A 26035-nucleotide genomic window follows, 5' to 3' on the forward strand; every position below is an offset into this window, starting at 1 on the left:
CCAGGGGTTTTTGTCAGACATGGAGCTTTCTCCTTTATTTCTGCAGTATGTGTTGCACACGTGAAGGGCCTGGTTTACATCAGCGCAGTCGTGTCCTGTCTGAGGAGATGGAATTCCTCTTGCTTTGCTGATCGAGACAAACACGATAAAAAGAGTTCATGCAGAACACACCTCGAAGCGAGGGACAGCAGGGGCAGGAGCTGTGCCCCCTCCCCAGCACCCCTGGGGGGGACACCAGCAGGGCTGTGGGGAGAAGGATGGGGACACCCAGCCGGGAGGGAACGGGGAGTAGCTCCGCTCGTGTCGGGTTTTACCGTGTGTGCGAGATCTGAACGAGGCCCTCGAAGTGAGGAGGAGAAGGGGAGAGAACAGGGTGAAGGAATCGGGGCTGGGGAGGGGGCAGCGGGAGGAAGGGACCCTCGGTTCCTCCACCCTGTTGTGGTCTCAGGGACCCCCGGGCACCTCGGATGTGAGCTGGTGCTGCAGCAGAGTTTGTTTAGGGCAGGCAAGAAGGGTGGGTATGTTAATATCCAGGTTCGGGAGGAGGAGGGATCGTGCCCGCATTTTGGGAAAGAGAAAGGAGGTGGAAGCTTTCACTGGAATGGAAGTGACCCAAGTGAATGCAAGATGCCTGCTCAGGGGAGAAATAAAAAAAAAAAAAGAATAAAGTCAGTGAGATTTCGGGGTGTGTGTTGGGGGCTTCTTCTGTCCTTTCTCTCACACTCACTCAAGCCCCACAGTGCATTTCCTAGCAACTCTTCTATCCTTTCCTTTCCTCTCCTCTAACTCCTATCCTGTCCCAGTTTCTCCTTCCTGTCCTTCCTCACCACGCTACCCACTTACCCTCTGGTCATTTAAAACAAACAAAAAAAAACCAAACAGAATATAAAACAAATGCCATTTCAAGTATTCTGGAGCAACCAGCTTCCAGCCTCAGAAGTTTTGTCTGAGGTGTAAGGATTAAAAAGCAGTGAGCATCATTGCACAGGGATTAGCAGGAAAGTAATTTTCAGGGAGCAATGGGTGTGACCTTTCTCAGCCAGGCGTTGCAAGCATTTGGGGTAGGAAAGGCGGGGAGAAGCCGTTCCAAAAACCACTTGAACAGAGCAAACCATGCAAAGGAGCTGTCAGGTCTCGTTTCTCTGCTCTGCAGCTGCGTGGCACCGCTGGAGGGCTCTGGTCCTGCAAGGGGCCATCTGCTCCCCTCGGCGGGCTGCGCAGCACCTAACCTCTCGACTTTGTCCAAGGGCAAGGAAAATAATCTCAGTGAGATCACGGCAAGGTTAACCAGCTCTGGCTGTTCTGCAGCCCGGGTGCTGACGTGATTCATCTATCCGGGGGACAAATAAAAAGGACTGTCCTCAGCAAACTAATTCCCATTGCTGAAAAAAAAAAAAAAAGCACCTAAACCACCGATTTCGTTTTAGGGGAATTTAAAACAAACAAACAAACAGAACCGCCCAACACCTGTGGCACCTAATCAATCTTCTATTAGTAGGATGGGTTTTCTTTTTATTTTTTAATTTGAAAGGTGGCTGGAGGGGTACTTTAATGGAATAGAAAGCCTCTCTGCCCCTCCACCTGTAGCTGGCCCAGGGCTACAGCAGCTCGAAATAGGTCCTGTTGCTGGATTTTGCTAACCAGCCGGAGCAGGGCTGAGCTGATAAAGGGCCTGTGGGGGGAAAAGTGCCACCACAAGGGAACTGGGGGGTCTGGGGTGGTCTCGGGCAGGTGGTGGCACTGGCGCTGCTCCGAGTGAGAGCTGTGCATCCCACCCGAGGCAGGGCTGAAGACGGGGCAGAGAGGCTGGGGAAGAGCTTAGCTTGTCACCGCTCCTGGTGGCTGGGGGCTCTCCGTTCCAGGAAGACCCCTGAGACCCCCAGCTTGGGACCTTCCACCAGGACTTAAGAGCTGTACAAGCACTGGGGAGAGTGGGGCAGCTGGTAAAACAGAGCGAGGGGAAGGGGTGGGTGCTACCCAAGCATGCATGCTTCCCAGGAGAAGCAGAGCAGCCAGCTCTGCAGAGGCAAAGGGAAGGGTGGTGGCAGAGAGGGAACGAGGAGGTGGCAGCGGAGGATGGGGTTACGTTGTTAAGGCCTGCAGAGCTTTCAAGGCGATTAGGTGATTTGGAAAAAAAAGTCCGTGTTTCCTCTAGTAAAAGGCTATTCCCTTCTGCACCTTCCCTCTCCCTGGCAGAGATTAGAGCAGCAAGGTTAATATAGTAGCAGGTACATCCATGAAAATCCGCAGCTGAGTCTTCACTCCAAGTGCTGCCAGCTCTTCCCTAAATCTTCAGGAATCAAGGTGCCTCGTTGGAGGTGGCTCCATTGCCTTTGTTGACGTAAAAGGGGCGGTAATGTGACTGCAATGGAGAATTTGGGGCATGTGAGTTTGACCTACCTTCTTTTTTTCTGACCGCCTACACTTCACCCGACCATATGCATCTTAACACACTCCTATCTTAACACCTTCAGCCTTCCGTCTTGCAGAGAGCACCACCTCACCTCGCTGCTGGAGCGATCAAATGCAAATGGTGTTGCTTTTTGATTTGCACATATGCTTTGCATAGACTTCATTCCTAAGCCAAATGAGTCTGTGCATGATATAAAATCTCAGACTGTGACTCACGGTTTGATGAGAGGTTTCTGGGAGAAGAGGAATGTCACCTCTAATTTTATGCTTCTGACAGTGTCTTTTAATTGCTCGCTAACCTGAGAGCTCAGGGGAGTTTTCACACTTAACGCCGTGCACAGTTATGTGAGGGATGGACCGGCTTGCACGGTGTTTGTTTGTGCTCCCTGGTTGGAGAGCCAGAATTCTTGTGCATGGAAATTCTCACACAATGGTGTATTGTTTATTTGCACCTCCACGTGTTGCAGGGCCCTGTATAAATGTTTGTGTAAACAGAAGCATAAGCGGAGGAGGCAAAGGGCAGAGCCTAGAGGAATTGCCATTTTCCTGTCTCTCCAGCTCTATTTACCACAGTCCCTAGTTGTCTCTCTTCTCATCAGGACCTACCCCAGGAATTTCATGCTTATCTGCACCATTACAAATAAGCAACACGTGGCAGAGGTGTGTTGTACAGCCTAGTGTTGGCTGGGGATGATTGCAGAGCACAAAAAAAAACATTTACTGGCTAACAGTGCTTGTTGTTTGCACTGTTCAAGGTGAAATCTCTAGCCTGGATCCACCAATACTGGGGCAATCAACCGATTCCTCCTGTCGTCTTTGTTGTCCCCTGCATTGCAGTGCTTTAAACTCGAGGATTAACCCTTGTTGCTCCTCCTGGAAGCAACTCAGAAATGTGCTGCCTTGGACACTGCCCTTGAGGAGCCCCAAAATGTCCTGAAGCATCCGTGAAAATGAGGATATGCTTCCACCAGGGGTAGACAAGGCAGTCAGGAAGCACCTCGGTTTTGCAGCATCTGATCTGTCTTAGGTTTGATCTCCTTCCTGGATCTCACGTGCAGAAGGTGTCTATGTCTGGGTGCAGCGCACCAGTTAATGTCGGGCACGGCAGGAGCTTGGAGGCACAGGCAGAGCAAATCCAACCCACCCTGCAGCTCAGTGCTCACTCCCCATACCTCCTGCTCAACGCTCCACTTTGGTGAAATTCTTTTCATTTTATGGTTTCAATTTCCAATCTAATTAAGAGATGGAAGGGAGGGTGGGGGCTTCATTTTAAAGAACTCCCTGTGGGCTAAAAAGACATTCCTCCTTATACAGCGCAGTCCTTTGTAAAAAATCATATTTACAGACCTTTTAGAGTGTGTATTACTTAAATACATGTTTAAGACTATTTTTAAAGCTAGATTATTGGCCCAATAGACCATAAAAGCTCCTGCAGAGCTCCTGCAGCCCGGAGTGTATATTTCTATTTTGGGACTTTTTAATGCTTGTATTTATCAACTCAGTTGTTAGGTTCAGGGATATCTGGTGAATAGAGGCTATAAAAATAAAATAGCCACTACAAGTGTATGCATGAGAGAGACAAAAAGGCCGGTGACGTTGTGGAGAAGTTAGCCAGGCTTCCTCTGGGGGCGTTAAGGCAAGTTTGGGTCGTGTTCACAGAGCACAGCACGCCCACTGCCAGGCAGCGTGGAGATTTTTGCTAGGGAGACCATACTCACAGCCACCAGAGCCCAATGGTAATAGAAACTTGTCTTTCCTGACCAGATTTCCCTTAGGGAGGACAGGCTTATGTCTAAAATCACAGGGTGGGGTCTCCATCTGGGCACACACATCACGAAGCAGTGGATCATTTACAAAGGTGGCGAGCAAACACAAGACGGAGAAGATGCTGCAACAAACTGCTGTTCCTAGGAGACATGCTTTGCTGTCACACACTCAAAGACTCAAGGCTGGATTTTCTGAACATGCTCCAGTCTGCCCAGGAACATCCCTGTCGCTGGCATTCATCTGCTGGAGGGGCCTTTTAAATTTAGCAGACATATAGCTGCAGTCCTTGAGCAGCCACTTGCTAACTGCTGTGTATTTCCTCTGTTTTCTTCCTTCAGCGTGAGAATGCCATCGATTCTTGACCCTCTCCTTCTTACGGGTCCTACTTCCAGGGAGCAGTAAATAATCTTTCACAAATGTATAACGAGAATTCAAAAAATAGATCTCAGCTGTGGAGATGGGAGCAAAATCTTGATCATCTTAATTCAGATCATGCAAGATCTTAATGCATCACGGTGCAAAGGGATGTTACGAACAAGTGGATGAACTTACGTGGTTGTGCATTGATTATTTGTTAACTGTGTACATGTAAGAATGTAGGACCTAAAATACTACCGTCTTCTGGCCCTAGTAGTGTACTGTTACCTGTTTTGTGGTAGCAGTGGAAAATGAGTGATTTATAAATGTTCTGGCGATTTATCATCACTGTCTGAGCTCTCATCTTTGATATTGTCAGCTCGCTGTGGGATGTAATTAGTATGATCCTTTTATATGGTTATCTGCGGCGTTACACAATTTGTGTTTTCGAGATGTCACAGACCACTAAGAGTACACAACATCCACGCAGGGAGGAGAAGTTCTACAGATCCCAACATGCCTGCTGTAATATTTGTAGAGCTTTTGGAAGCCGGGATCAAATTCTAGACCAGGGCAAAATCCTTTCAAAATGTCATTTTGAGGTATTGATTATTCCTACAACCCAGAGCTGTGCTGGCAAGGGGATTCATCTGTATCCCTCTCTGGATGCAGTTAACCACAGGAAAAATAGCAGAAGCTGCTGACCTGAAGCTTCTACTTTCCCATTTCCAAAGGACCCCAGCCCTGGTCCCTGGAGCCTCAGGTATCCTGAGGACAGATATTTCTCTTGCTGAAGCTGTGCACATGCTTTCACACCAAGCGTATGTTTCTTACCAATACAGACTGCTTGGAGGATTTCCACGTCTGTGGCGTCACCTTTGCAGACTGATGTCTCACTATTGAGGGATAAGCTGTGACAACAGAAAAGAGCCTGTTACAGGTCAGTCCCTGACACCATCCCCGTCTCCCCTCGCAAGCATCAAGGCAAGCAGCAGGACTGGACGTGCCACGTAATTAGTATTGCACTGCTTAACATGGAAATGCAGCCGTTTCTGGGGTAGGACACAACAGCCATCGGACAGGTGCCTGTTCCACCGCCCAGCCAGTTGGGAGAAGGGAGTGAAGAAGGTCTGTCTAATTAAAATGTCTGAGGAATGCAGGGAGGTGGAATGCAATCAGTCCAATTAAATTTAGGCCAAGTCCTGAACTAAGCATTCTGACTGCTGCGAAGAACACTATGGGCTATTTAATTAGTGCAAAGAGCCGCGGCCTGGGTTTCATGTCAGAAATTAATGACAGTACCTCTGGCAGTGTGATAAGCCCTAACCCCCTCCTCCTGCACCAGCTCAGCTCTGATTCAGGACTGATAGCAGACCTGCGGCATCACAACCCGCTGCAGCACTGCCGGGTGATGGGCTTTGGGCTTTCCCCACCACCTCCCAGCCGCAAATTAATCGGGCCTGACTCTGCTTGGCAGGTGCTGATGCTTTTGGGCTCAACCTTTGTTGCCCTTGAACTAGCTGGCAGTGTGAAAAGAGGATTAGGAGGCAGTGGATGGGGGCCTCTGGTTCAGATGAAGGGGAATTGGCAGCAAGCACATAGTTTTTTTAAAGGTTGTGCTCCATGGCTGTTATTATTTTAGGATAATAGCTGTTTTCTAACACTGATGAAGCTAGGGGGTAAAGGAAATTAATCTCATCTCCTAGTATCCCTCTCTCCCTGGTTTCTGTGAGTCTAAAATCATCTAAATTCTCATCTCTATGCCTTACAAACAAAATTAAAAACCCCTCCAACTATTCCCTAGACATAACCACACTTTAGTAAAGTCCTTTTGCCCTGGTTCAGGGCTGTGAGGTGCTCATCTGAACATGGGCACGTATCTGAGACTGACAGCCCGGGCAGGAGAGGTGGGCCAGCTGCAGGACTGCTCCAGGCCCCCTCGCGGGAGCAAGGACAGGGTGAAATGCCTTATCACCTAAACAAGGAGCAGGAGGAAGGAGGGGAAAAACCAAATGCCTAGTACCGGTCTTAGTGAAGAGGCTCCCATCAGACTGTTTGCTGAAGTCACCGGGCGGATTCTGTCCCACCGAGGAGAACTGAAAAGGCAGCTTAGTGCCATTGCCTACTGGAAGATAGAAGAGGTTGCGTTATTCCACGGCGCTGCGTGCTGCACTGGGGAAGCCTAAGCACTTCAAAACACACCCTGTAAAACTACCTCCAGCCAGCCTGGGGGGAAATGGGAACCGGTAGCTTTGTCCCTGTTCTTTTCCTTAAGAAAAAGCAGATGAGAGTGGTGGGGTCCCGGTGTACATGGTGTGTGTGTGTGTGTGAAGAGGTCCCAGTGCTCTGGGCAGGGAGGGAAAGGCCTTTCTCTCGTGAGACCCAGAGTGCAGGTGTGACCGAAGAGCTTCCTTGCAGGGAAATTGCATCTCCAGAAACTGGGATAGCGAGGCCAAACTACACGGCTGCCAAAGCTCCCTTGCCTCCGAGCACTTGAGCCTTATTCAAAGCCCAGTGAAATTAAAGCAAGGCTTCCTCTCCTGGCCAACTTGGGGTCAGGCCCTGGCTGCCAAAATGAATCTGAGAGCAGAGGCGATGAGAGGGAGAGAGCCCTGCCTGTGGCACGGAGAGCAGGGAGGGCTCAGCTGTGGCCGTGAGTCACGAGAGCTGCCCCGGCTCGGGCCGAGTGGCCACGGATGCTCGTGGGCTGCCAGCGAATGAAGGCAGGCAGGACCCTGAGCGTGAACGAGCAGAGTAAGAAAAGACAGGAGAGAAAAAGGAAGGTGGGGAGCTGGGCAGAGAAGGCACGACTCGCTGCTGCTGGTCCGCACCACGCTACCACTGAACATCCCCTCCCCATCGTGCTGATGCTGTGCAGGCTGTGAACAGGGGGCAGGCCACATCTCTGAGAGCTTATGAGCTACGTGAAAGGTGTATGTGAGAGGGAGAAGAGCAGCCTTGTGCTTCTTAAACTGCCTGGGGGGAACCGCAGTCAGCTCCTGCTCCTGCCCCCAGCTCCGCAGCTTGTCTCAGACAAGTTGGTGTCGACATTCCTGTCGCAGCTGGTTAGGTATCTCAGGGTCTTTACAAACTGTTTTCCGTCTTCTTTCCACTGCTCAAACAATGAGGACCAGAGCTACCCGCCCCTCCTACACGGGGCAGTGCCTAGGGCAGCGGGACCTGGGCGTTGGGTGTGCGCAGGCAGCGCTGCTGACCCCAGATGGCTTTGTGGGACAGTGACAGGACAGCTGAGAGGGGAAGCAGAGGTCGGTTAGACAGCTGGAAAGCTGTGGCACGGGGGGTTAGATCCTTTCAAACTGAAGGCGGAATTACCCGTACCAAGTGTTTCCTCAGTCGCTTGGAAGGAGGAAAATTCCCATGATCGTGGGTTGAAACTGGCTGTAAAACAAGAGCATCCAGTTCAGCAGTTGGCTCCTGATGAGCTGGCTCCAAGGCCCGTGCCTGGCGTTGCTCTATGAAACAGTCCCCACCGTTTTGGAAGCAGCCCCAAAGCAGAAGCCCGGGTTCAGGGAGGAAAGCCTGAGCTTTTCTCTGCGTTCTAGCGCTGCTGAACAGACTTTGCACCACTCACAGAACGAAATTCTCAGTGCTGCAGAGCTGTCTTTAGCCACATTAAATTGCCAACTTCGGTTTGCCTACTCGACGTGACTATTTCGCAAAGAGACCTGCAGGCAGAGGCTTGGATTTAGAGCACGAGAGGCACCAGCAGAGGAACGTTTCTTGCTCACGTGCATGGCGTCTCGGGCAGCGAGACAGGCATGTGCTGCAGGGGTTCACGAGGGCTGCGCGCCGTGATGCAGCCTAGTGCTGCCGTACCCCTCTTGTGAGACATCAGACTCCCAGAGGAGCAAAAAACGTGATGAATGCTGTGAGCTGTTTTGCTGCCATCCTGTGGTCTGCGTTTCTAGTTCAGCAGCGTTTCTGTTTAAGCAGTTACCTCTCCCTTTCTGTGCACCGAGTCCCTTCTGCCTATTCAAAGACCTGCAAAGGCACGAGATGATCTTTCCAACCTTCCTCTGGCTTTGGCCAAAATGTTTGCAATGTCAGGAGAAGAAAGCTCACCAGAAGAGGACAGAAAGGAGTGTCGAGCAGTTTGTTCCCCAAATTGTAGGCAGTATTTGAAGCCCTTTATGTCTCCCCTCTGCCTCATTGTGTCACCCCTGCAGATGGGTGCTCTGTGATACCGTCTTTAACGACAAGAGCAGCGGAAGGCTCCTTAAATTTAAGCAGGGTGTAAAGACCTACAGGGTCAGCTCAAGTCCAAGCAGTTTCTTAGTGTGGGCCGCTGCAATTAGCACCGAGCTCTGCTTGGGTAGCATTCCTCAGTGCAGCAAGCAGGCGTGCTGCTGTGGCCTACGGCAGGACTTGTACTGATCCAACCCAGCAAGCAAAAGGGTGTGTTAGAAAACCATCACGAGATATTCAAGGATTCTGTGCACATTATGCAATACAAAGGGTGGAGGGGGCCCTCTTTTTTTTTTTTTTTTTTTCCCCCTTCAATTTTATGGAATTCCTTAGAAAAGATGCAATCAAAAGCATTTCTGGACTTCCACATGACACACTGCTGGAGGACAGAAAGCCCTAGAGGGTTAAATGATTATGGCTGTAGTGCATTATTCATCAGATAATCCTTTGCTAGCCAGCATACAAGCTTAAGTGGGTCATGTCTCCTGTTTTGCCTACTGACTCATTCTGTTGCCAAAGTCTCCATCAGTGTGGTTGCAGCAGCTGGTTCCTTTCTATCACAGTTTTCCCATAAGGGATCATTTTTGCACCCTCTCCCTGGTGGAGAACCCAGCCCTGCTCAGTCCCCATTTCAGCAGGGAGGGACTTTGTGTGCAATCACATGCTTCGTTTTTTGGGTGAAGTAACTTGGTAACAAATAGAGAACAAGCAGCTCTGGGAAGCAAAATGTGTCTGCTCTCAGGACGATGTAGGTGTGTGGGTGGAACAAGTGCTCCCCCAGCATTTGTATATTCAAAAGCCCATTGCAGGAAGCGATGGGTCACGGAGCTCCTAGCCAGTGTGCAGCGCTCGCGCACCTCTGCAGCTGACTGCATCCAGCAAGTGGCTTCACTGGCTCTGGTAACAACACAAAATAATAAACCCCATATCCAGCAGTCCTTGGTGATTCAATCATCCCTTAAGGCTGAAGATGCTGTAGGATGCGGGGCTCGGACTGGTCTCCCCCAGCATCGGCAGCTCTGCTCAGCAGAAGCTGGGGCAGGCAGCAGCTGTAACCATCCAGGCAGAGTCTGGAGATGGGTTCCCTCATAACCAAACCCTCCACATGCAAAATGGCCTTGGCAGCCTCTGAGGAAGACGCTGTGGGCCAGCAGGGCGCAGTCCTTGCTAACTGAACCGGGATCTGCTCCCTGTCCCCACAGCGGCAGGCAGGGCTGCCCGCAAGCTGCCAGCCATGGGCTGCTAACAGAGGAGAAGGGCAGAGGGAAAATGCAGACAAAGGGCTCAGTGTTGGGATCGGGGCTGTCCCCACGAAACCCTGTGGCTGCCACAGGCTATATCATGTGCCACGTGTGCTTTCAGGGGGGTGCCACCACTAACTGCAGGCATTTCGGTTCGCCCTGCCACGATCTGGTTGTTCAGAGCAGCAGCCGCAGACACCTGGCAAACCCAGGTAGGGCCTCGCTCGCCAGGAACCGGGGGAAATTTGGTCGCTGATTTCTTGCTGTGCTTTCTGCTCTGTTGTTAACCTGGGCAGCCTGCTCTTACCTGGGCAGCCTGCTCTTACCTGGGCAGCCTGCTCTAAGGAACCTGCTTTGGCAGGGGGGTTGGACCCGATGATCTTTCGAGGTCCCTTCCAACCCCTTCAATTCTGTGATTCTGTTAATACAGGCGCTGCTTTGCCTAGGGCTGTATCACTCTGTGCTTCTCACTCTGGAGGTCCTGATGCTAATTTGGAAGTAGACAGCTGCCATTTTACAACTGAATGTGTTGAAAACAGGCATTTGCTCATCCAGGAGCATTCAAACAACAGTGGGGCCATAAGCAAATCTCAAGGGCTCTTGTTGTCAGTGTAAGAACTCAGAAAAGAACCCCAACCTCCTGCTTTTTTAAGGCACATTACTCACTTCTTGCATCCTTCCCCTGCCAGGAAAAAAAAATAAAAACGTTTTCTGGTGAAAGTAAAACCCGAACTCAGATCAAGCCTGGTGTAGCTTTCCCATTTAATAGCACACAGGGGTAAGCTTCTGGTGGAGGTTAACGCTTACTTCGTCCTGATAACGCGTGTTAAAACTCCCCTATCTTCACAACCTTCCCTCTTGAAGGAGTTCAGTTGCTCCAGCTCTCCTCCATGGAGCTAAGAGCCTTTGCTGCCTTGTTTGAGATGGAAAGGCAAAAACTGCTCAAAGCTTTGTAAGCTGGAGGGAAGACCTGGCATAAACAAACGCAGGGGGACCAATCTCAGTCCAGTCTGGAGGGACTGCATTGAAATAAGTGAAGGAAAGTAAATTTGGGGAAAAATCACTAATGAAATTCCTTTCCTATGCTGAGCATGGAAGAAAGCCGGTCACCATTGGGCTGCCTTACCTTTGGGAGACAGGAACATGGAAAATCTCTTCAAGTTGTCGGGCTGGTTCCACTCGTAGTTGTTCATCATGAACCGGTGGTCGCCTGCGGGAGCAGAGCAGGAGCTGAGTGGCCTTGTGAGGGACAGGAGGAGGGGAAGGGGACAACAGGCTGGAACTGCCTCCTTGGGCACGCAGGGAGAGGTGGTGGTGCCCTTTGAAAACCAATTGCTCTACCCTTGTAATTCTATCCTTGTAACTCTGCCCTAGGACTTTCTGGCGGCAAGGTCGAGCGGCCCCAGAATGAGCTGGGATAAAATGAGCCCAAAATTCTGGGATAAAAGACGTTTAGCACAGCTGAAGCGTGAGGAGCTGAGGAACAGCCCTTCCGCAGAGATAAGCTATCTGCTGAGCATCCACAGGGACACTCCAGGGTTGAGGCGTTTTCCGACCAAAGGACTGCTCTGTGGCTAAAATTGGATCCCACTTCAAAGGCGCTGGTTTGGGTTTGGCTGCTTTCGTGTGCTCAACCTATGCACGGAGCTGGCTCTCAACCAGCCCGTCTGGAACTGCAAGTAGTGCAAGGCTCGAGAAAATCGGAGTGCTGGGAGGGCTCAGTGGGTTGGGTTGTCCGATTTTTAAAGATGCTAAACCTGGGCTGCAACCAGCTCCAGCTTCCTGGGCTTTTGGACAAGGATGTTTGGTTCGAGCTTCATTCAAAGTGAACGAATCCTACCCTTTTGCCTTTTGCATTTACACCGCCTGGTTTTGGTTTTCTGAGAATGATCCACAAGAAATGATGCTCTATCAGTTCACTTGCTCAGAAAAAATAAATAAATATATATATATATACACACACATATATATATTAAAGCCTTAAGTCTTCTATAAACCTATTGTTCTCTGGAAGTTCTCTGTAAATTTGGTTCCCACACTTAGATAGTTCCATTGTTTGAATCTTAAGTCACTGCACAAACTTTTATGTTATTTCTGCAATTTATTTCTGTGCTATTTAAACTCCCTGGATGCTCTCTGATTATTTGCCTCCTTGCCACACTACTAAGTAGGTACCTGTTATGACAACTAAAAGAAAGTGGATTCCCTTTGGAGTCTGCTATTAAGCAGGTTTCATTCCATTAATATAATATTTCTTCCTGGGAAATTTTTTACACTAGAAGATCAAGCTGGTTGCAAATGAATTTGTTGCAGTGACTCAGGGGGAGTCTGAGTTAATTAAATCCATTAAGTAATTGTGGAGTTATTTCCTTACAGTCACTAGATGCAGAGTGCTGTCCTCTTTCAAGTGTAACTGTGGTTTGAAAAACGGAGAGCTGCAAAGTTTTGGAGCTACACCTTAAATAACATTTCCCAGCTGAGTGGATGCCACTGTTCTTCTCATTAGGCAGACTCCAAGCTGTGTCCATTAAATCCCCCATAAAGTTTCTGAAAGCGCCCAGGTTTCTGGCAGTGGTTAAGTGTTGCCCTGCTCAGAAGTGCTTTGGCACTTGATTCCCACGGATTTCAAGTGCCGTTGAGGATTTCAGCATCAGTAACGTGGAGGGGAACCTAATTAAAAGTGATCAACTGATCAGGAGGTAGCCAGCCTTTATCTAGAGCTGCTGGAACTGAACATATGCATGCTCTTGGGTTGTACAAATGGCCAAGTAAAGTGTATTTGCTTCAGGATTAGCAAAAGTCTTTGACTGCAACGTGCTGTTGCCCCACTCATCTAAACTTAAGAAGTGCTGTGTGTAGTTAGGGGGTTTGGAAATTCTGCAAAAGTCCCAGTGAACAAAGGAGAAGAAAGAAGAATGTACAAAAATGATTTTTGGATCATTTTCTTCCATCTACGTGTATTAAGTTAGGGCCAAATTTCTCAGCAAACCTTAGCACACAAAGTGTTAAGAATCTGACCACGCATGCTGCAGTAGTAAATGTTGGAAGAGAAGTGATGTTCAGTTTCTGCTCCTGCTTAAGGGTATGGGCCTGTAAAAAGCTGGCTCTAGCTAAGCAACCTCAGCACTTTGAATGGGATTCCTGACTTTTCTCAAACATTGGTCCTCTGGACCAAAAATATCTTGTCAATCTAATTAATGTCTAATGGAAAATGTTGGTGTTAGATAAATGTTAATGAGCTGTTTGCAGTGCAGGCTCCTTGGGGCCAGGGACTCGCTCTTTCTCTCCATACCGTAGGAAGGCAGCACGCTGTTGCCTGATGAATACCTGTGATTTTCATTACGCGTTCACATGTACTCTGGGCCATGTCACCTTCATTCCTACTGCTATAAATTGTGAATGTCAGACAGGCTGGTTCACAGAACTCAGGCTCTGAAAAATGTTGTTTGTTCTCCAGTAATGGGTCCTATGTTGTTCTGACCTGTGTGCATCTATTTCATAGTGGTTTTTTTTTCTTTTTTTTTTTTCTTTTCCTTTTCCTCGGTTATTTCTTCCCCTCCTCATTTATTGTACTATCTCGTAATGTGCATCTGTCTTTTCTGGAAGTTGGAGAGGTTTGCATGACCGTTGCCCAGGAAAAATGTGCTGTATTAATTGCTGTATTAATAGGAGAGGAATGTTTAATGAGTGCTGTGAATCTGAATGAAATAACAGTGATCTCACAGGTTTGCAGCAGAGTTCCTTGGCTGCTTGTGCAGTATAAAATGGACTTGAAGGCTATTCTTGCATCTTTTTGAGTCACATCTGGACAGCAGGGTGCAATTTACCCTCAGGTTACCTATCCAGCTTCTTGACCTTTATTGCTCTGCTATCTGAGGTTCCACAATTATTAATAGACTATATCCTCATAGCAGCCCGGTGAGATAAGGCTTTATTTCCATCCCTATTATTCTTAGTGCAAGAGGTCATTTAATGGGGTTAAGTAACTTGCCCAAGGTTACAAAGGCCATTTGTGGGACAGCTGGGAAGTGAACTGTGGTTGTGGGGTCCTGGTCTGGTGCTCTGTCCTTCTATCCTACGTGGGAGCTTTGTGCCGCACAAGTCCTCTCTGCAGAGCTAACTGGAAGAGGCAGAACTAACTGGAAGAGACATAAAGAAAGTGGGTTCAAAGACTCAGAAAATTCCTTGCAGTGTTGTGGTATTGACCCTGCCCTCTCTATTTACATAAGAAAGATTACTCAGCCCTAAACACTGATGAGATGCAGGAACCATTGGGCACCCTGTGTTTGTAGGAAGCAAAGCTCTGCCCAGTGGGACCTGCAGAGCCGTGATCAGAGAGCTCTGCCTCTTCAACGCCTGGCTTAACCAAATTGGAGACCTTTTTACCTGGAAAAACTGTTACGAGACTTTCAGTGACAGGTGCTTGTGGGACATTTCATGTTTCAGGCTGAAACTTTCTGTTGTAAGATGCTATGTGATAGCAGCACAGCAAACATGCTAACCAAGGCAGATGAATAGCCTTAATTACAGGATTTTGGAATTGCCATGCTGGATAAATTCATGCCATGGTGGAGACATTCATATTTCTGCCAGCAAAACTCAAAGCACTTCTTCTTAGTTTTTTTTTTAATTTATATATATATATATATATATATATATATATATATAAAATCAATCCTGCCTTCTGTATTTATGTAGTGAGCTACTGCATTGTCTTGATATTGGTTGGGATCCTTTGGTCCCCTACACATGAGACGCTTTAACTCCCTGGCGGGACAGCTGGCTCCATCTCTACCTATGGCTCTGCCCGGGGAGGGATGGGGCAGTCTCAGATACTTTGGATGCTTTACCGTTCTCCATGTGGTTCCTCTCGATGAAGTTGCGGCCCAGGTCTGCCTTGCAGATCTTCTCCACGTGCCTCATGCAGACGTTGAGGAGGTCATCTCTGAGCAGCCCCATCGATGGGCTCATGCTCTCCCCTTCGAGCAGCACGCTGTATGTCGGGAGGGATGGAGGGGGGACGTAATTCCGCATCAAAGCCCCAAACTCCTACCAAAAATAAGGGAAGAGGTGTTACTGAGGAATACAAGGTATGGAGAGGCTAGATCCTGGGACTGGCTCCAAATAATATGAAGTGCAAAGGAGAATAGTGAAGACTGGGGGTGGAGCAGTTAAATGCTTTGACTCTCAGCTTTAGCCACAAAAAAATATAAATAAATAAAAGGAAAAAGACAAAGAAATATGAGAAGAAATATGAGGCGTTGGCATGCCTCTAAGTTCATTCCTCACCTACCAGAGCAGACATGCTTGAAATGTCAGGGCCAGTTCCTGACATCCGTGGGCACTGAACTGGAGAAGACTAATGCTTCTTACACCAAATGGGGCTTTGTCTTTGGGACAAATCCCGCCCTCATGGGAAAAGGAAAGGCAAATGAGATCTTTCTGACCTGGAGGAAGAGCACGGAGTCACTGATCTGGTGGATCTGCTCCCTGTTCTCCTTGTCCTCCCGCAGCAGCTTCGCCCTCTCTTCCAGCTCATCCACAATCTCCTTCACGTTCTCTGATGCAATCTTTTCCCTCTGGTCCAGGGCAGCCTTCACTTCATCCCTCTGCCTCTCCAGGTCACGGATCAGCTCTTTGAAATGCTGGTCTACTGTGGCTTTCTCGTTGGTGGTGTAGTTCTGCAGGGGGAAGGGGCGGAGAAGGAGGCAGCAGAAGAGACATGGGAGAGGGCAAGAGAAATGAGATGTGAAACTTCCCAGGGAGTCACTTGTTAACGGGGGGATGCAAAGGGGGACGTGTCCTGGCATTCTCAGCACTGAGACAGTGAATATGTAGACTCTGGGTATGCAAGACTTACACCAGAAAGCAGTGCTGAAATAAGCAATATTAATTCTTGCAATAATTGTGTATATATATAATCTGCAGTGCATGCTGTCCTCGTCATTATAAGAGTGTATCTCTTCAATTCATGAACTGCACTCTTAGGTGTAAAAAAATATGTGTATATATGTATGTTTATATGTAAAAAACAACTGTTCAACCTTCTAAATCATGGCTCTGGCTCCTCAAGGATTTAAGGATGAAATTTCCTTCCATTCCAATGGATGAAAAGCGCCAAAGCACTTTATACAAACCTGATCTCTACGTCCCTCTGAAACATTCCTCGGAGTGACTGTGGATGTAACTATATTCAGAGCTAAAATTTCTAGGTCATATTTCCCATAATAATAATAGTAGTAGTAATAATAATAATAATAAAGCAGACGAAAAGCAGAACTGGCAAGCCAGTGTGTGTGCACCACATAAAAGGGAGAAGAACGGCTTTGCCTATTAATATTATGCAAATTCTCTGGGGTGTCTCCAAATAGTGTTTTCACTGCTCTATTCAGTTAGGGTGTAAATGAAAAAGAAAAACACCATTACTATATTCTAACCCTTCGTGTGGTTGAAAGGATTATAAAGAAGCCCTCCGTCAGTACGGAAATGAGCTATTCCATTATAAACAAGACAAATGCTGGTGTAACTGCATCATTTTTTGTTGCCTTATCTCTGCCTGGGCAACCTGGAGCCCTTCTGGAGTTTATTTTTGTAGGTGAACTAGCGGGAAAGAAGCAACACACCTTTGTTTCCGAATCAGCCTGGCTCCTGGTGATGGGAGAGGTGTGGGAACCCAAGCAGGGATGTGTCCCGGGTCACTTTGTAAGGAGGCTGTGCTGCCGCCTCTTGGTCTCCTGCAGGGTGTGTTGCAGGATGAGCTCAGCAGGAGCTGTTGTTTCCAAGACTTGGCATGAGTGAGTTTGGGAGAGTGACGAGGTAGGGACTAGGTGAGGAAAGGAGTAAGAGCTGGGTATGTCAGAGAAATTGAGGAAAGGAAGAGCAGAGAGAGGGGAGAAGAAAGCAAAGAGATGGGAGAAATGGCGACATGAACCTAATATCCCATACGCACCTTGATGCGGTCCCTCTCCTTCTGCCACTTGTCCATTTCATCTTCTACCTCGATGATCTTCAGCTGCAGTTGCTCTTTCTGCAGTGAAAGCTCAGCCTGCGAGAAGAAGGGAGTGTCATGAGCGGGGGCAGAGGGTGGCCTGCTTCTAAGGGGTGCTGTGCTTCCGCTGAGCACCCGGCCCTGAGCAGCAGCAGCTGGGAGGTGTGGGTTCCTGGCACTGCTCGAAATGGAGACGAGGAGCTGACTGTGGACACCATCCCAGAGCTTCTGCCTGGGTCAAGAGATTCAGCGCCCTCAGCAAAGTCAGCAGCAGAAGCACCCACCAACCCGGCTACTGTCATGGTGCTGCTTTTAATCACATTAGAGTCATTAGCTGGAGGGGGAAGAGGCCTGTTTCAAAATTCAGCTGTGTGTGCAGCGAAGGGCCCATCCCAGGGTGTGCCTCTGCAGCAATAACAGTTTTCATGTAATTACGGAATGACGTTTGACGAGTGTTGCAACAAGAGGACGATGCCTCCGGCAGGAATTCTGTTTAGACAGGATTGTGGATTAATTTGCTCTGAATTGAGAGCTTTCATGTTATGATGAAGCTGGGGAATGCTTGGAAAAAAAAAAATATATATATATAAAAAACACAAAAGGAAGGGGGGAAGAGGCGTAGTCAACCATGCTTGGCTTAGATCAGCAACTTCACTGGGGTTCATTTGCATTTTGTTTTGCACTGCCTTCCCAGGGAAGCACGGCCCAGACATGGGAGAGGGTTCGTGGAGCTGGAGCCCAGGGCGGCCGTGCCCTGGTGCAGGATGCTGCCGTGCACCTCTGGATCAGCCCCCGGCTGCCGAGCTCAGCCTCGCGCCGTTACCTCCGGCAGCCCTTCCCTCCATCGCTGCTTTTCACCACCTCCCTGCCCGGCAGATCATGACAGAGCCTTGGTTTATGCGTCTCGAGATCTTTCTGTGTTTCATGTGTGGTTGGTTGGTCGCAGCACGAGTGTAACTACGGGCAATCTGCCTGTGGTGCGCTTATCCCCGGAGCTCTTGAGGAACTGTGTGTTCCACAACAGAGCTGTGGTGTATCAGAAAGTCTCTGAAAACCCACGGTACCTGTGAGATCCTTCGGTAAATGGCTGCGTTACCCAAAAACACTTATATTAGGCCAAAAGTTAAAGCAGGGGAGATGAGGGGTGGATAAACCCAGCAGCTAACACGGTGGTGTCTCTCTGCTGTTAAAGCACAAGGCGTAGTTCTCACTGCTTTGCCACCGATCCAGGAACATAATACGACGTGAAAACCCAGGTCTCCTCTCCTGATCATGTTTGCCCTCAGGTGTGGGAGTTAAAAAGTTTTCAGTCCTTCATTCAAGGAGTAGAAAGGAGCATCATGCCGCGAGGAACAGGCAATGCAGTGTCAGCCAGCCCAGGCCAGGGAAATCAGCCCATCAAGGCTCTTGTCTTGGTGCCAGTCACCCCGGTGTCTGAACATCCTCTTGAGCTTGAATCAAGCACAGCTGCAGCTGAGAGCCATTCTCTCTAGCTGTTCCAATTTAGAAAATCTCTATTTATAGAGGGGAAACAATTTGATGGTAGTTTTATTGCCCTATAAAAGAGCAGAAAGGGCAAACAAAAAGGGTAAATGTACTCAAAGGTATCTCAGTGCCAGGAGAGCTGCATCCTTACACTGTCATTGTAGTTGTCCTTCTTTGTGGAGAGTTAGGAGACCACACAACTTGACAGCCTACAATAGCCAACTGCATGCAGCCATGAGCTCATATTCTACAGGGATTTGGGGCAGACATGGAAGGGTTTCATCGTACAGGTTCATAAGAGACCCATATGGGTATCGAGATAAGAAAATTTGCTCTACTACTTATCAAGAAAGTAATGGCATGAGCGTGACCCTGTACTCTTCACATTTTCAAGACAGTGACTTGAAGGAATGCAAGCTTGTGTTCATTCTCATGTCACTGCAGCAAGACAAAAAGATGTGCAAGCATCTCTGCATGGCAGGGAAATGCAATGAGATAAAAGCACTTCAGATCCAGATATCCATCCCACTCCAGTAACCAATCTGAGATCTTACAATGCGACTTCTTCCCTTGAGCCACAGAGCTACATCCAGATTACATTCATTGTTTGCAAAGTAAAAAGAAGTCTCCTGAGTAGTGGGAGGATTTGTTCCCCTCCTCATCCCTGACTCTCAAGATGTTCTCATAACAAAAAATGTGAGTGAAATCAAATAGAGAGGGACTGAAGTTTTCTTTTGAGAAGGGCAGACATTTCACAGCCACATCGACATTCCTAATCACAACAAATTTGAAAGGAAAGGTCACTGGAAAATTTTCCAGATGCTGGCTGTAAGGTGGTGATAGCAATATTATACTTTTATGGTACTTTTTAATTAAGACGGGTCTCAAAGGAATTTTGCAAACTATTACTTGCTTAAAAGTGGTAGCTAACTCTTAACAGCTTGTTGGAGTTATAATATCCCTTCACCCAGAAAGGTAGTTTGGGTGCCTCTGGGATGGGATGTAACAACTATTTAAGATCAGCCCCACACTACAATTTAAAGTAAGAATTATGATTTGCAAATGGAAATTACAGAGATAGTTCCAATAGCCAGAATGCAAATCTCACAGTCATCCAAGTTCAGCTTGGGTTAAAACACCCATAATGAGGGCAAAAGGAAATACTAGTACAGATACCAGGCAAGGCAGGGGAGATGAAGGGAGGCTCTCCATTGAATGATGGTCGAAACACAAGAACTACTCTTACCAAAATTACAAAAACAGAAGAGGTCCAGGGAGACTATGGACTAGTACAGGAACTGGTGGCATGAGCACAAGGAGGCAGATTTGGTAAGGAGAGACAACCTAAGGCATTCAGCAATGTTGATTTCATAATGATTTTAGGCCCTGTTTGATCTAAGGCTGGATGACAGATTGATTTAGCTATCCACATGTATCCTGTGGTACATTTACAGTAGGGTCTTCTCAGCTTCATCCCCCATAAAGAAACTTCTCTTCTGGCTTCCTTCATATCTCTCAGATTTTCTAGGGTCAATAGTCCCCAATCCCCCCCTACACCTCCCCACCCCACCGCCAAATCCATTGTGTGAGACTCAGGTTTAGAAGTTCCTAGTGAAATATTATATAGGAGCTGCACTCATCTTTGGAGGGGTCACTACAGTGCAGAAATAAAAATAGCAGAGAAAAAGATCTAGAAAATACATGTTAAGACCATTAGTTTTGACTATAGCAAGCTGAGAAATGCTGGCACTGAGAGACTTTGAGCTAAGAGAGGATCCTCTGCTACAGCCTAAATTAATTAGGAGAGTCATGAGGCCTAAGTGAAAGTTCAGAATGTACACCTAAACATCCACAGCTGAACCCAGCCCTTGCGCTAAAGGACCTGGAGATGTGAGATTATGACTCTTGCATCATGATGCAACTCATTTTTGCAAGGCAGCACTACAAGCATCATCATGTCTTAATGCTCTGGGAACCCAGTCCCTGAATCAGGAAACACCCCTGTGTCACCAGCCTGGGAGAGCTATGGTAATTACCCGACAGCAACAGCCAAATGCAATAATGAAGCTAGGGAAGAAGTGTTTAAACTAGTTATCCCAGTACAGGGCTTATATTGGAAATGACATGGCTGAGAACTTAGTAAATTGCTTGTTTGAGGTGATTTCTGCTGGTTTTGCCATAGGTTTCTCAGTCTAAGCTTGGGTTAAGCAGAGGCAGGTGACGGTGGGCTACGACTTCTGCAGACTCTGCAGCACCCTACAAAAATGCCACTGGTAAGCATCTTATTTGAGACTGTAAAAGACACAGTTCGAAGGAGGTGGAGGATTCCTTATCCACAAGCTGGTGGATTTTCCCTGGGTTCTGCCCTCACTGTAGAGGCACTAATGCAGAATGCAGACAACTGGGCAAAGCTACCGTAAATCACATTTTTCAGCAGGTCTACTCGCCCAGGCCAGGCAGAACGGTGCACAGGTAGCTGCACTGCTGTGGGAAGAGCATTTATTTTCAGCTGTGTCCGCAGAGCAGCCACAGCTGGTGTAGATAAGGTCTCGTGGCCACACCATGCCCTAGTGGGAAATTGTTCCCATCGGTGGGAAAGGTCAAAAATCCTTCCACACATCAGCACGCTCCTGTTTGCTCTGTACTCAGCCAGAACAATGCTGAGAAGGCCCAGATGGAAACCCCTCTGCACCATCTCTGTGTATGGTTGCCTTCAAAGCCTCCCTCAGCCGGTGAAAGCTCCCCTTTAACAAGTTGGCTCCCCTTTTACAAGTGGCTCCGTTGCACCCAGGAACACCCAGCTCCCGTTCCTGCCCAGCGGTTCTCTGCTGCCTCTTCAAACCTGCTGCGCAGTGTGAACTTTTCTTTAAAGGTAAAGAATTAAAGGAAAAAAAAAATATAATCAAAGTGCTTTTCGCTAGATCTGACCCGACACGCTGAGTAGCGAGGCTGGCGATGGATAGTAACGCCAGGTTATTTGCAGCCCTGTGGCTGGCAGGCATACGTGGAGTTGTCTCCTTCTGAGAACAGGCCTGTAAAACAGGTTTTGAATGAAGGATCCCCTTCCAAAATGAAGGATGCTGTCTGAGAGGGGGGGCTCCAGTTCTGCTGGTAAATCAAGCTGGCCAGAGGGGTTTATCTGAGTGTACGAGCTGCTGTTGACAATTCTCACTTCTCAGTAGAGTGTGGTTATTACCCAGCCTCAAGGATTTTTATTTTTTTTTTCGTGGTTGTTTCTTGTGCTGATTCTGGGGGTCATTACTCTTTAAATCTGTAGCAGGAAATAAATGCAAAGTGGATCTGGGGAAGGCACTGAAGTCTTTCTGGGTAAAATAACAAATACCACTGGATAGAAAAGCAGAAAATACATCTCCATCCTCTGTGCCCAGTTGTCTCTGTCTGACCCTTTGTGCCTTTCTCTCTTATCCCCTCAGCACCACGTCAGGAAGGGCAGGAGAGGCTCTCACCCTCTGGTGGGGGGTGCTGCTGTGCTCCCCCTCTGCAGACAGAGATCCGAGGCTTTGCACTGCCTGCCTAAATGCCCTAACCAGTGGGTGACTGCATGCTGGCTTGTTTGCATTCCTCTCCTCTTAAGCTGTGCTGTCTGTCTGCATTGTGGGGCAAACCCAACAGTGCAATGCAGTAGTATTTATATGTCTTTCCTACAGGCTTGTAGCAGGGATAAATTCATGAAAGACACTGTAATATGCATTAATTCAGCAATATGGAAGGAATAGGAGCACAATATAACATATTACATGACACTTCTGCAACCAAATTGCCAAGCACCCAGGCTAACTGTCAGGTTTAAAAGCATCACAGCATGGAAATCCCCCAGTCCTGCAGGAATCCCCTCCTGGTGTGGCATCACAGTATGGCCAGGGACTGGGAGATCCTTGCAGATAGACCAGGTGCTCCTTGACAGCCAACACTGAGTAGAAGAAGGATAGAGCTCTATTCTGGCCACCAATCGAGTGGCACATCTAGCAAGTATAGAGACAGCAAAGCTCCCCTAGAGCTGCTTGAGTGCCAAGCTGTGCAAACGGAGCAGGGATGGGGTTGACCTGGTGTGGGGTTTGTGCTTTTTCTTTCCACAAAGGCAGCAGCACCAGGCACGCTTTGCCACTCTTCCAATTTGTGGTCGCGTTCTGGCTCAGCTGATTTGCAAGACTTGAAAAGGAATAGGTGGTGCACACAAGGGACTTGGAAATGCCCATTCCTCTTTGTGGTTCTTGCTGAGCTGTATTCTTCACCAAGGGTGAATACATCAGGGCTGGGAATAAATATTTGTAAGCAACAGCTATCCTGTGAATTGCTTTTGTCTGAGTGAATGCTCGTTCAGGTTACAACACGATCACAACTCCTTGCACATGTCTATGATTCATAGATAAAGCCCTAAATCCCCTAGGCTTAGCAGCAGCAGAATCAGCACAGGACAGGCGTGGACCTAGCGAGAGTAACACAAATACTCCGAGAGAGAAATCAAACACCATTTAAATCTCAGTGAAGGTTCCTCTGCCCAGGTCTGTTTCCCTGTTCACAAGCAAGGTGTTGTAGGTCCACCCAAACACAGGGAGAAGGCTCTGGCCAGCTTTGGTTCCTCAAGGGAGCAGCTGTTAACCTCTTCTCAAAGGAAAGGGCCAAGAGGAATTGGACAACCTTGCAGACACTAGGCACAGCTTTATGAAAGTAAGGCATACACTGTGGAGTATTTCAGAGCTGACATCAAAACACAAGAACAAGCAATCACAAAACAAACAGCAGGCTAGCAACCTCTGCAGGAATGTCTTGAAGAGAGGCTGTCTGAGACATTGAAGAAGCCTTGTGTGGTTTCAATAAGGCTACAAGGTGGAGATGGCAGTGCAAGAACAGACCAAAAGTTGTGCACAGGAAGACAGAGAAGAGCTCTTAAAAAGGTGCTCCTCCAGCCCAGCCTCATGAGTTAAATCTTCCTAGCACTGTAGAGTTAAATTTTTCCTCTGAGTTCAGGGTAGCTCCAGAATCTCCAAGAGCAGGTACTTGTATGTGCCTGTTCACCACATCAGAGCTCTTGCCTGGGCTGTGATTAAGACTGGGATTTAGCAGGTCTCAGTGCCCTTCCAGTTCCTGTCATGGGCTGCCTGTGTGACTCTAGGCAAATTGTTTTATGTTACCGTTTCATTGGGCTCCTTTCTGTAATCTCTTCTGTCCTGTCTGGAGAGATCAGAAGGTCTCCAGGCCAGGACATGCTTTTACTACAGATGCGTGCAGCACCGAATGTGGTGAGACCCTGATCTTTACTGAAGCTAGTGGAATAATCTTACATCCACCCAGAAAGCAAACAGCATGGGACTTTAGGCAAACAAAGGTGGGAGACTTCTCATTAGCTAGCACTGGTTCCCATACCAGTCCCATCCCTTTAGATGTCCATCTTCTGAACCTATTGTAGTAACACTTCAGGGAAAATTAAAATGCTCTGTGTTTGCACCAGGTTTTTTTCTTCATCTAAGCTTCAAAAGGCTCTTCCCATAGGTGGGGCCCAACATCATTATCTCCATAACAGAAAAGACAAACAAGAAAGCAGGAGCTCGCTCCAAGAAGCTGAGATTGCAATTTTCTGCAGTAACTGCAAACCGGAGCTGCCACTGATCACACCGCCGAGCTCTGGGGGTCCTGAACCTGAGCGATGCCCACCTTGCTGGCTGGGGGCCACGCTACACAAACACTGTCAAAACCTCAGGCAGAGTTTTGGAAACTGGGTGGAAACCAGGTTCTCTAATCCACCTAACGACCTGCTGCACAGCCCCACGGCTATGCTGCTGGATCCAGTCTTAGGGGAATGACAGTCCCATTGCAGCAGAACCTATGCAACATCAGTTCTCCACCAAACTCTTCCCATCCACCACCCTTCCATCCCAGAATTACACTGAACCATGATTTTGGGAGACTGTAGGCTCGAGAACAAAAGCCGTGGTGTAACACTGAGACCCGTTGGAAAGGCCGATGGGAACACGCAATAAAAAGAGCATTACCTCTTTACCCGCTTTCTCAATCTCCACCGTCACCGTGCTGTGGTTCTTGTGCTCCTGGAACATGCAGAGGTAGCAGATGCACATCTGGTCCGTCTGACAGAACAGCTCCATGGTCTTCCCATGCACAGGGCATTTTCTTGCTTCAAAGTCCCTGATGGGGTCCAGGAGCTGGTGGTCCCGGAAAGCTGCTCCCTCCAGGTGGGGCTTGAGGTGCAGCTCGCAGAAGGAAGCCTGGCACACCAAGCAGGACTTCACGGCCTTTTGCTTGTTGTCGATGCAGGAATCGCACAGCACATCCTCCAGCTTCACCCTGGGCCGCGACCCGGCTGCTCTGTCAGGCACCTTGTTGAAGGTGGATCTTCTCAGGTCCCCGGTCTCCACCAGAGGCAGGGAGGACTTCTTCATGTCCCCCATCTGCCCGCCGGAGAACAGCGGCTTCCTCCCTTCCCCTTCGTTAGGCAGGAAGCTCTTTTTGGAATCCAAGGTGAAGAGGGACTTCCTGAGGTCGCCTTTATCTGCAAAGGAGAGGGGGGGTCTCCTCATGTCTCCTATCTGTCCGCTGCCGTACTGCATCTTCTTTGAGTCTGCCGAGTCCATGCTGAAGTAGGTCGATCTCTTCTCATCGGACGACTCCACAAACTGAATGATGGGCCTCTTCCAGTCACTCCCAGAGAAGAGGGAGCTCTTGATTTGCCCCGTCTCCAAAGTACTGCCAGTGCCCTTCATTGGCTCCTTCTCCCCTCCGCCAGGGTTCGTGGTCTTCTTCACTTCTTCATCTTTTTTGGGGGCGGACGGGCTCTTCACATCCTCTGGCTTGCCGGTGGTACCATTTGTCCTTGCTGCGCTCCCCGTTTCCATCGTCTAAACAGGGCGAATTGGTTGGCTTTGCTGCTCGGCCCCTTCTCCAGTTCCCGTCTCCCAGCCCTTTAGGAAGCGGCTCCGTCCGCGTGCCTGCCCGCGGTCGTCTCAGCAAGGAATGACGGTGGAATGCAGGGAAGTTTCTGCCCGAGTGACGCACCTGGAGCTCCTGCAAGGAGGAGGAGAAGGACGCCCGGATTATGCTAGGTAGAGGCAGGGAGAAAGAAAGGAAGAAACAGACGTTACCAGGGATCAGAAGCTACAGCTGTGCAGTTAATTATACAAGGCGGTCCACACCCAGGAACATTCTTGTCTAACCAGGTTTGGGAGGAAGGGCTGTTTATATACATAGAAATGCTTGGAAAAAAAAAAAAAAAAAGTCATTTTCATTAAGATGTAGCAACCAGTTCTACCGCTTGTTTCAAAAATAATTTTGCTCGTTGTTGCCAGGAGCTGAGGTTACCTCCTTGCAGAGATGGGCAGGGTCGGAGAGACCATGAGATGCCGAGGATGGGTTTGTTAACTGGGTCATACACATGCACAAAAATAATTATGGTTGTAATTAAAATGAACGCCTAGAATAAAGCATTCTTAAACGGGGTTCCCCCCAGGGCTTACCGTATTCACTGGGAGAGGGAGGGGAGACATGGATAATACTGGGTTTAAAAGACCCCTCTTACCTTTATTTTGATTTTGATGTTGGGTTTGTG

General features: G+C 48.4%; 1 protein-coding gene across 8 annotated transcripts; it reads right to left on the minus strand.

Moving 5' to 3' along the window:
• Nucleotides 1–25694, minus strand: TRIM29 (tripartite motif containing 29). Of its 8 annotated transcripts, none has more exons than XM_048063418.2 (10): nt 25572–25694; nt 24468–25494; nt 16933–17028; nt 15431–15664; nt 14834–15032; nt 11110–11193; nt 7876–7935; nt 6560–6661; nt 5371–5447; nt 1–2362 (listed from the first exon to the last, which is right to left on the minus strand). In XM_048063418.2, exons 2-10 carry the CDS (start codon nt 25323–25325, stop codon nt 2300–2302), a joined length of 1773 nt encoding a protein of 590 aa, XP_047919375.1. In that variant the 5' UTR covers nt 25326–25494; nt 25572–25694; the 3' UTR covers nt 1–2299. The 8 variants fall into 8 exon arrangements, with proteins under 8 accessions (XP_047919375.1, XP_013042749.1, XP_013042750.1 ...); XM_013187295.3 differs by having other exon boundaries at nt 25567–25651; XM_013187296.3 differs by having other exon boundaries at nt 1–127; nt 24468–25640.
• Between the last annotated feature and the right edge of the window lie 341 nt (nt 25695–26035).

Source organism: Anser cygnoides, chromosome 21 (genome assembly GCF_040182565.1).
Source record: "Anser cygnoides isolate HZ-2024a breed goose chromosome 21, Taihu_goose_T2T_genome, whole genome shotgun sequence".
In the NCBI taxonomy this organism is placed as follows: domain Eukaryota; kingdom Metazoa; phylum Chordata; class Aves; order Anseriformes; family Anatidae; genus Anser; species Anser cygnoides.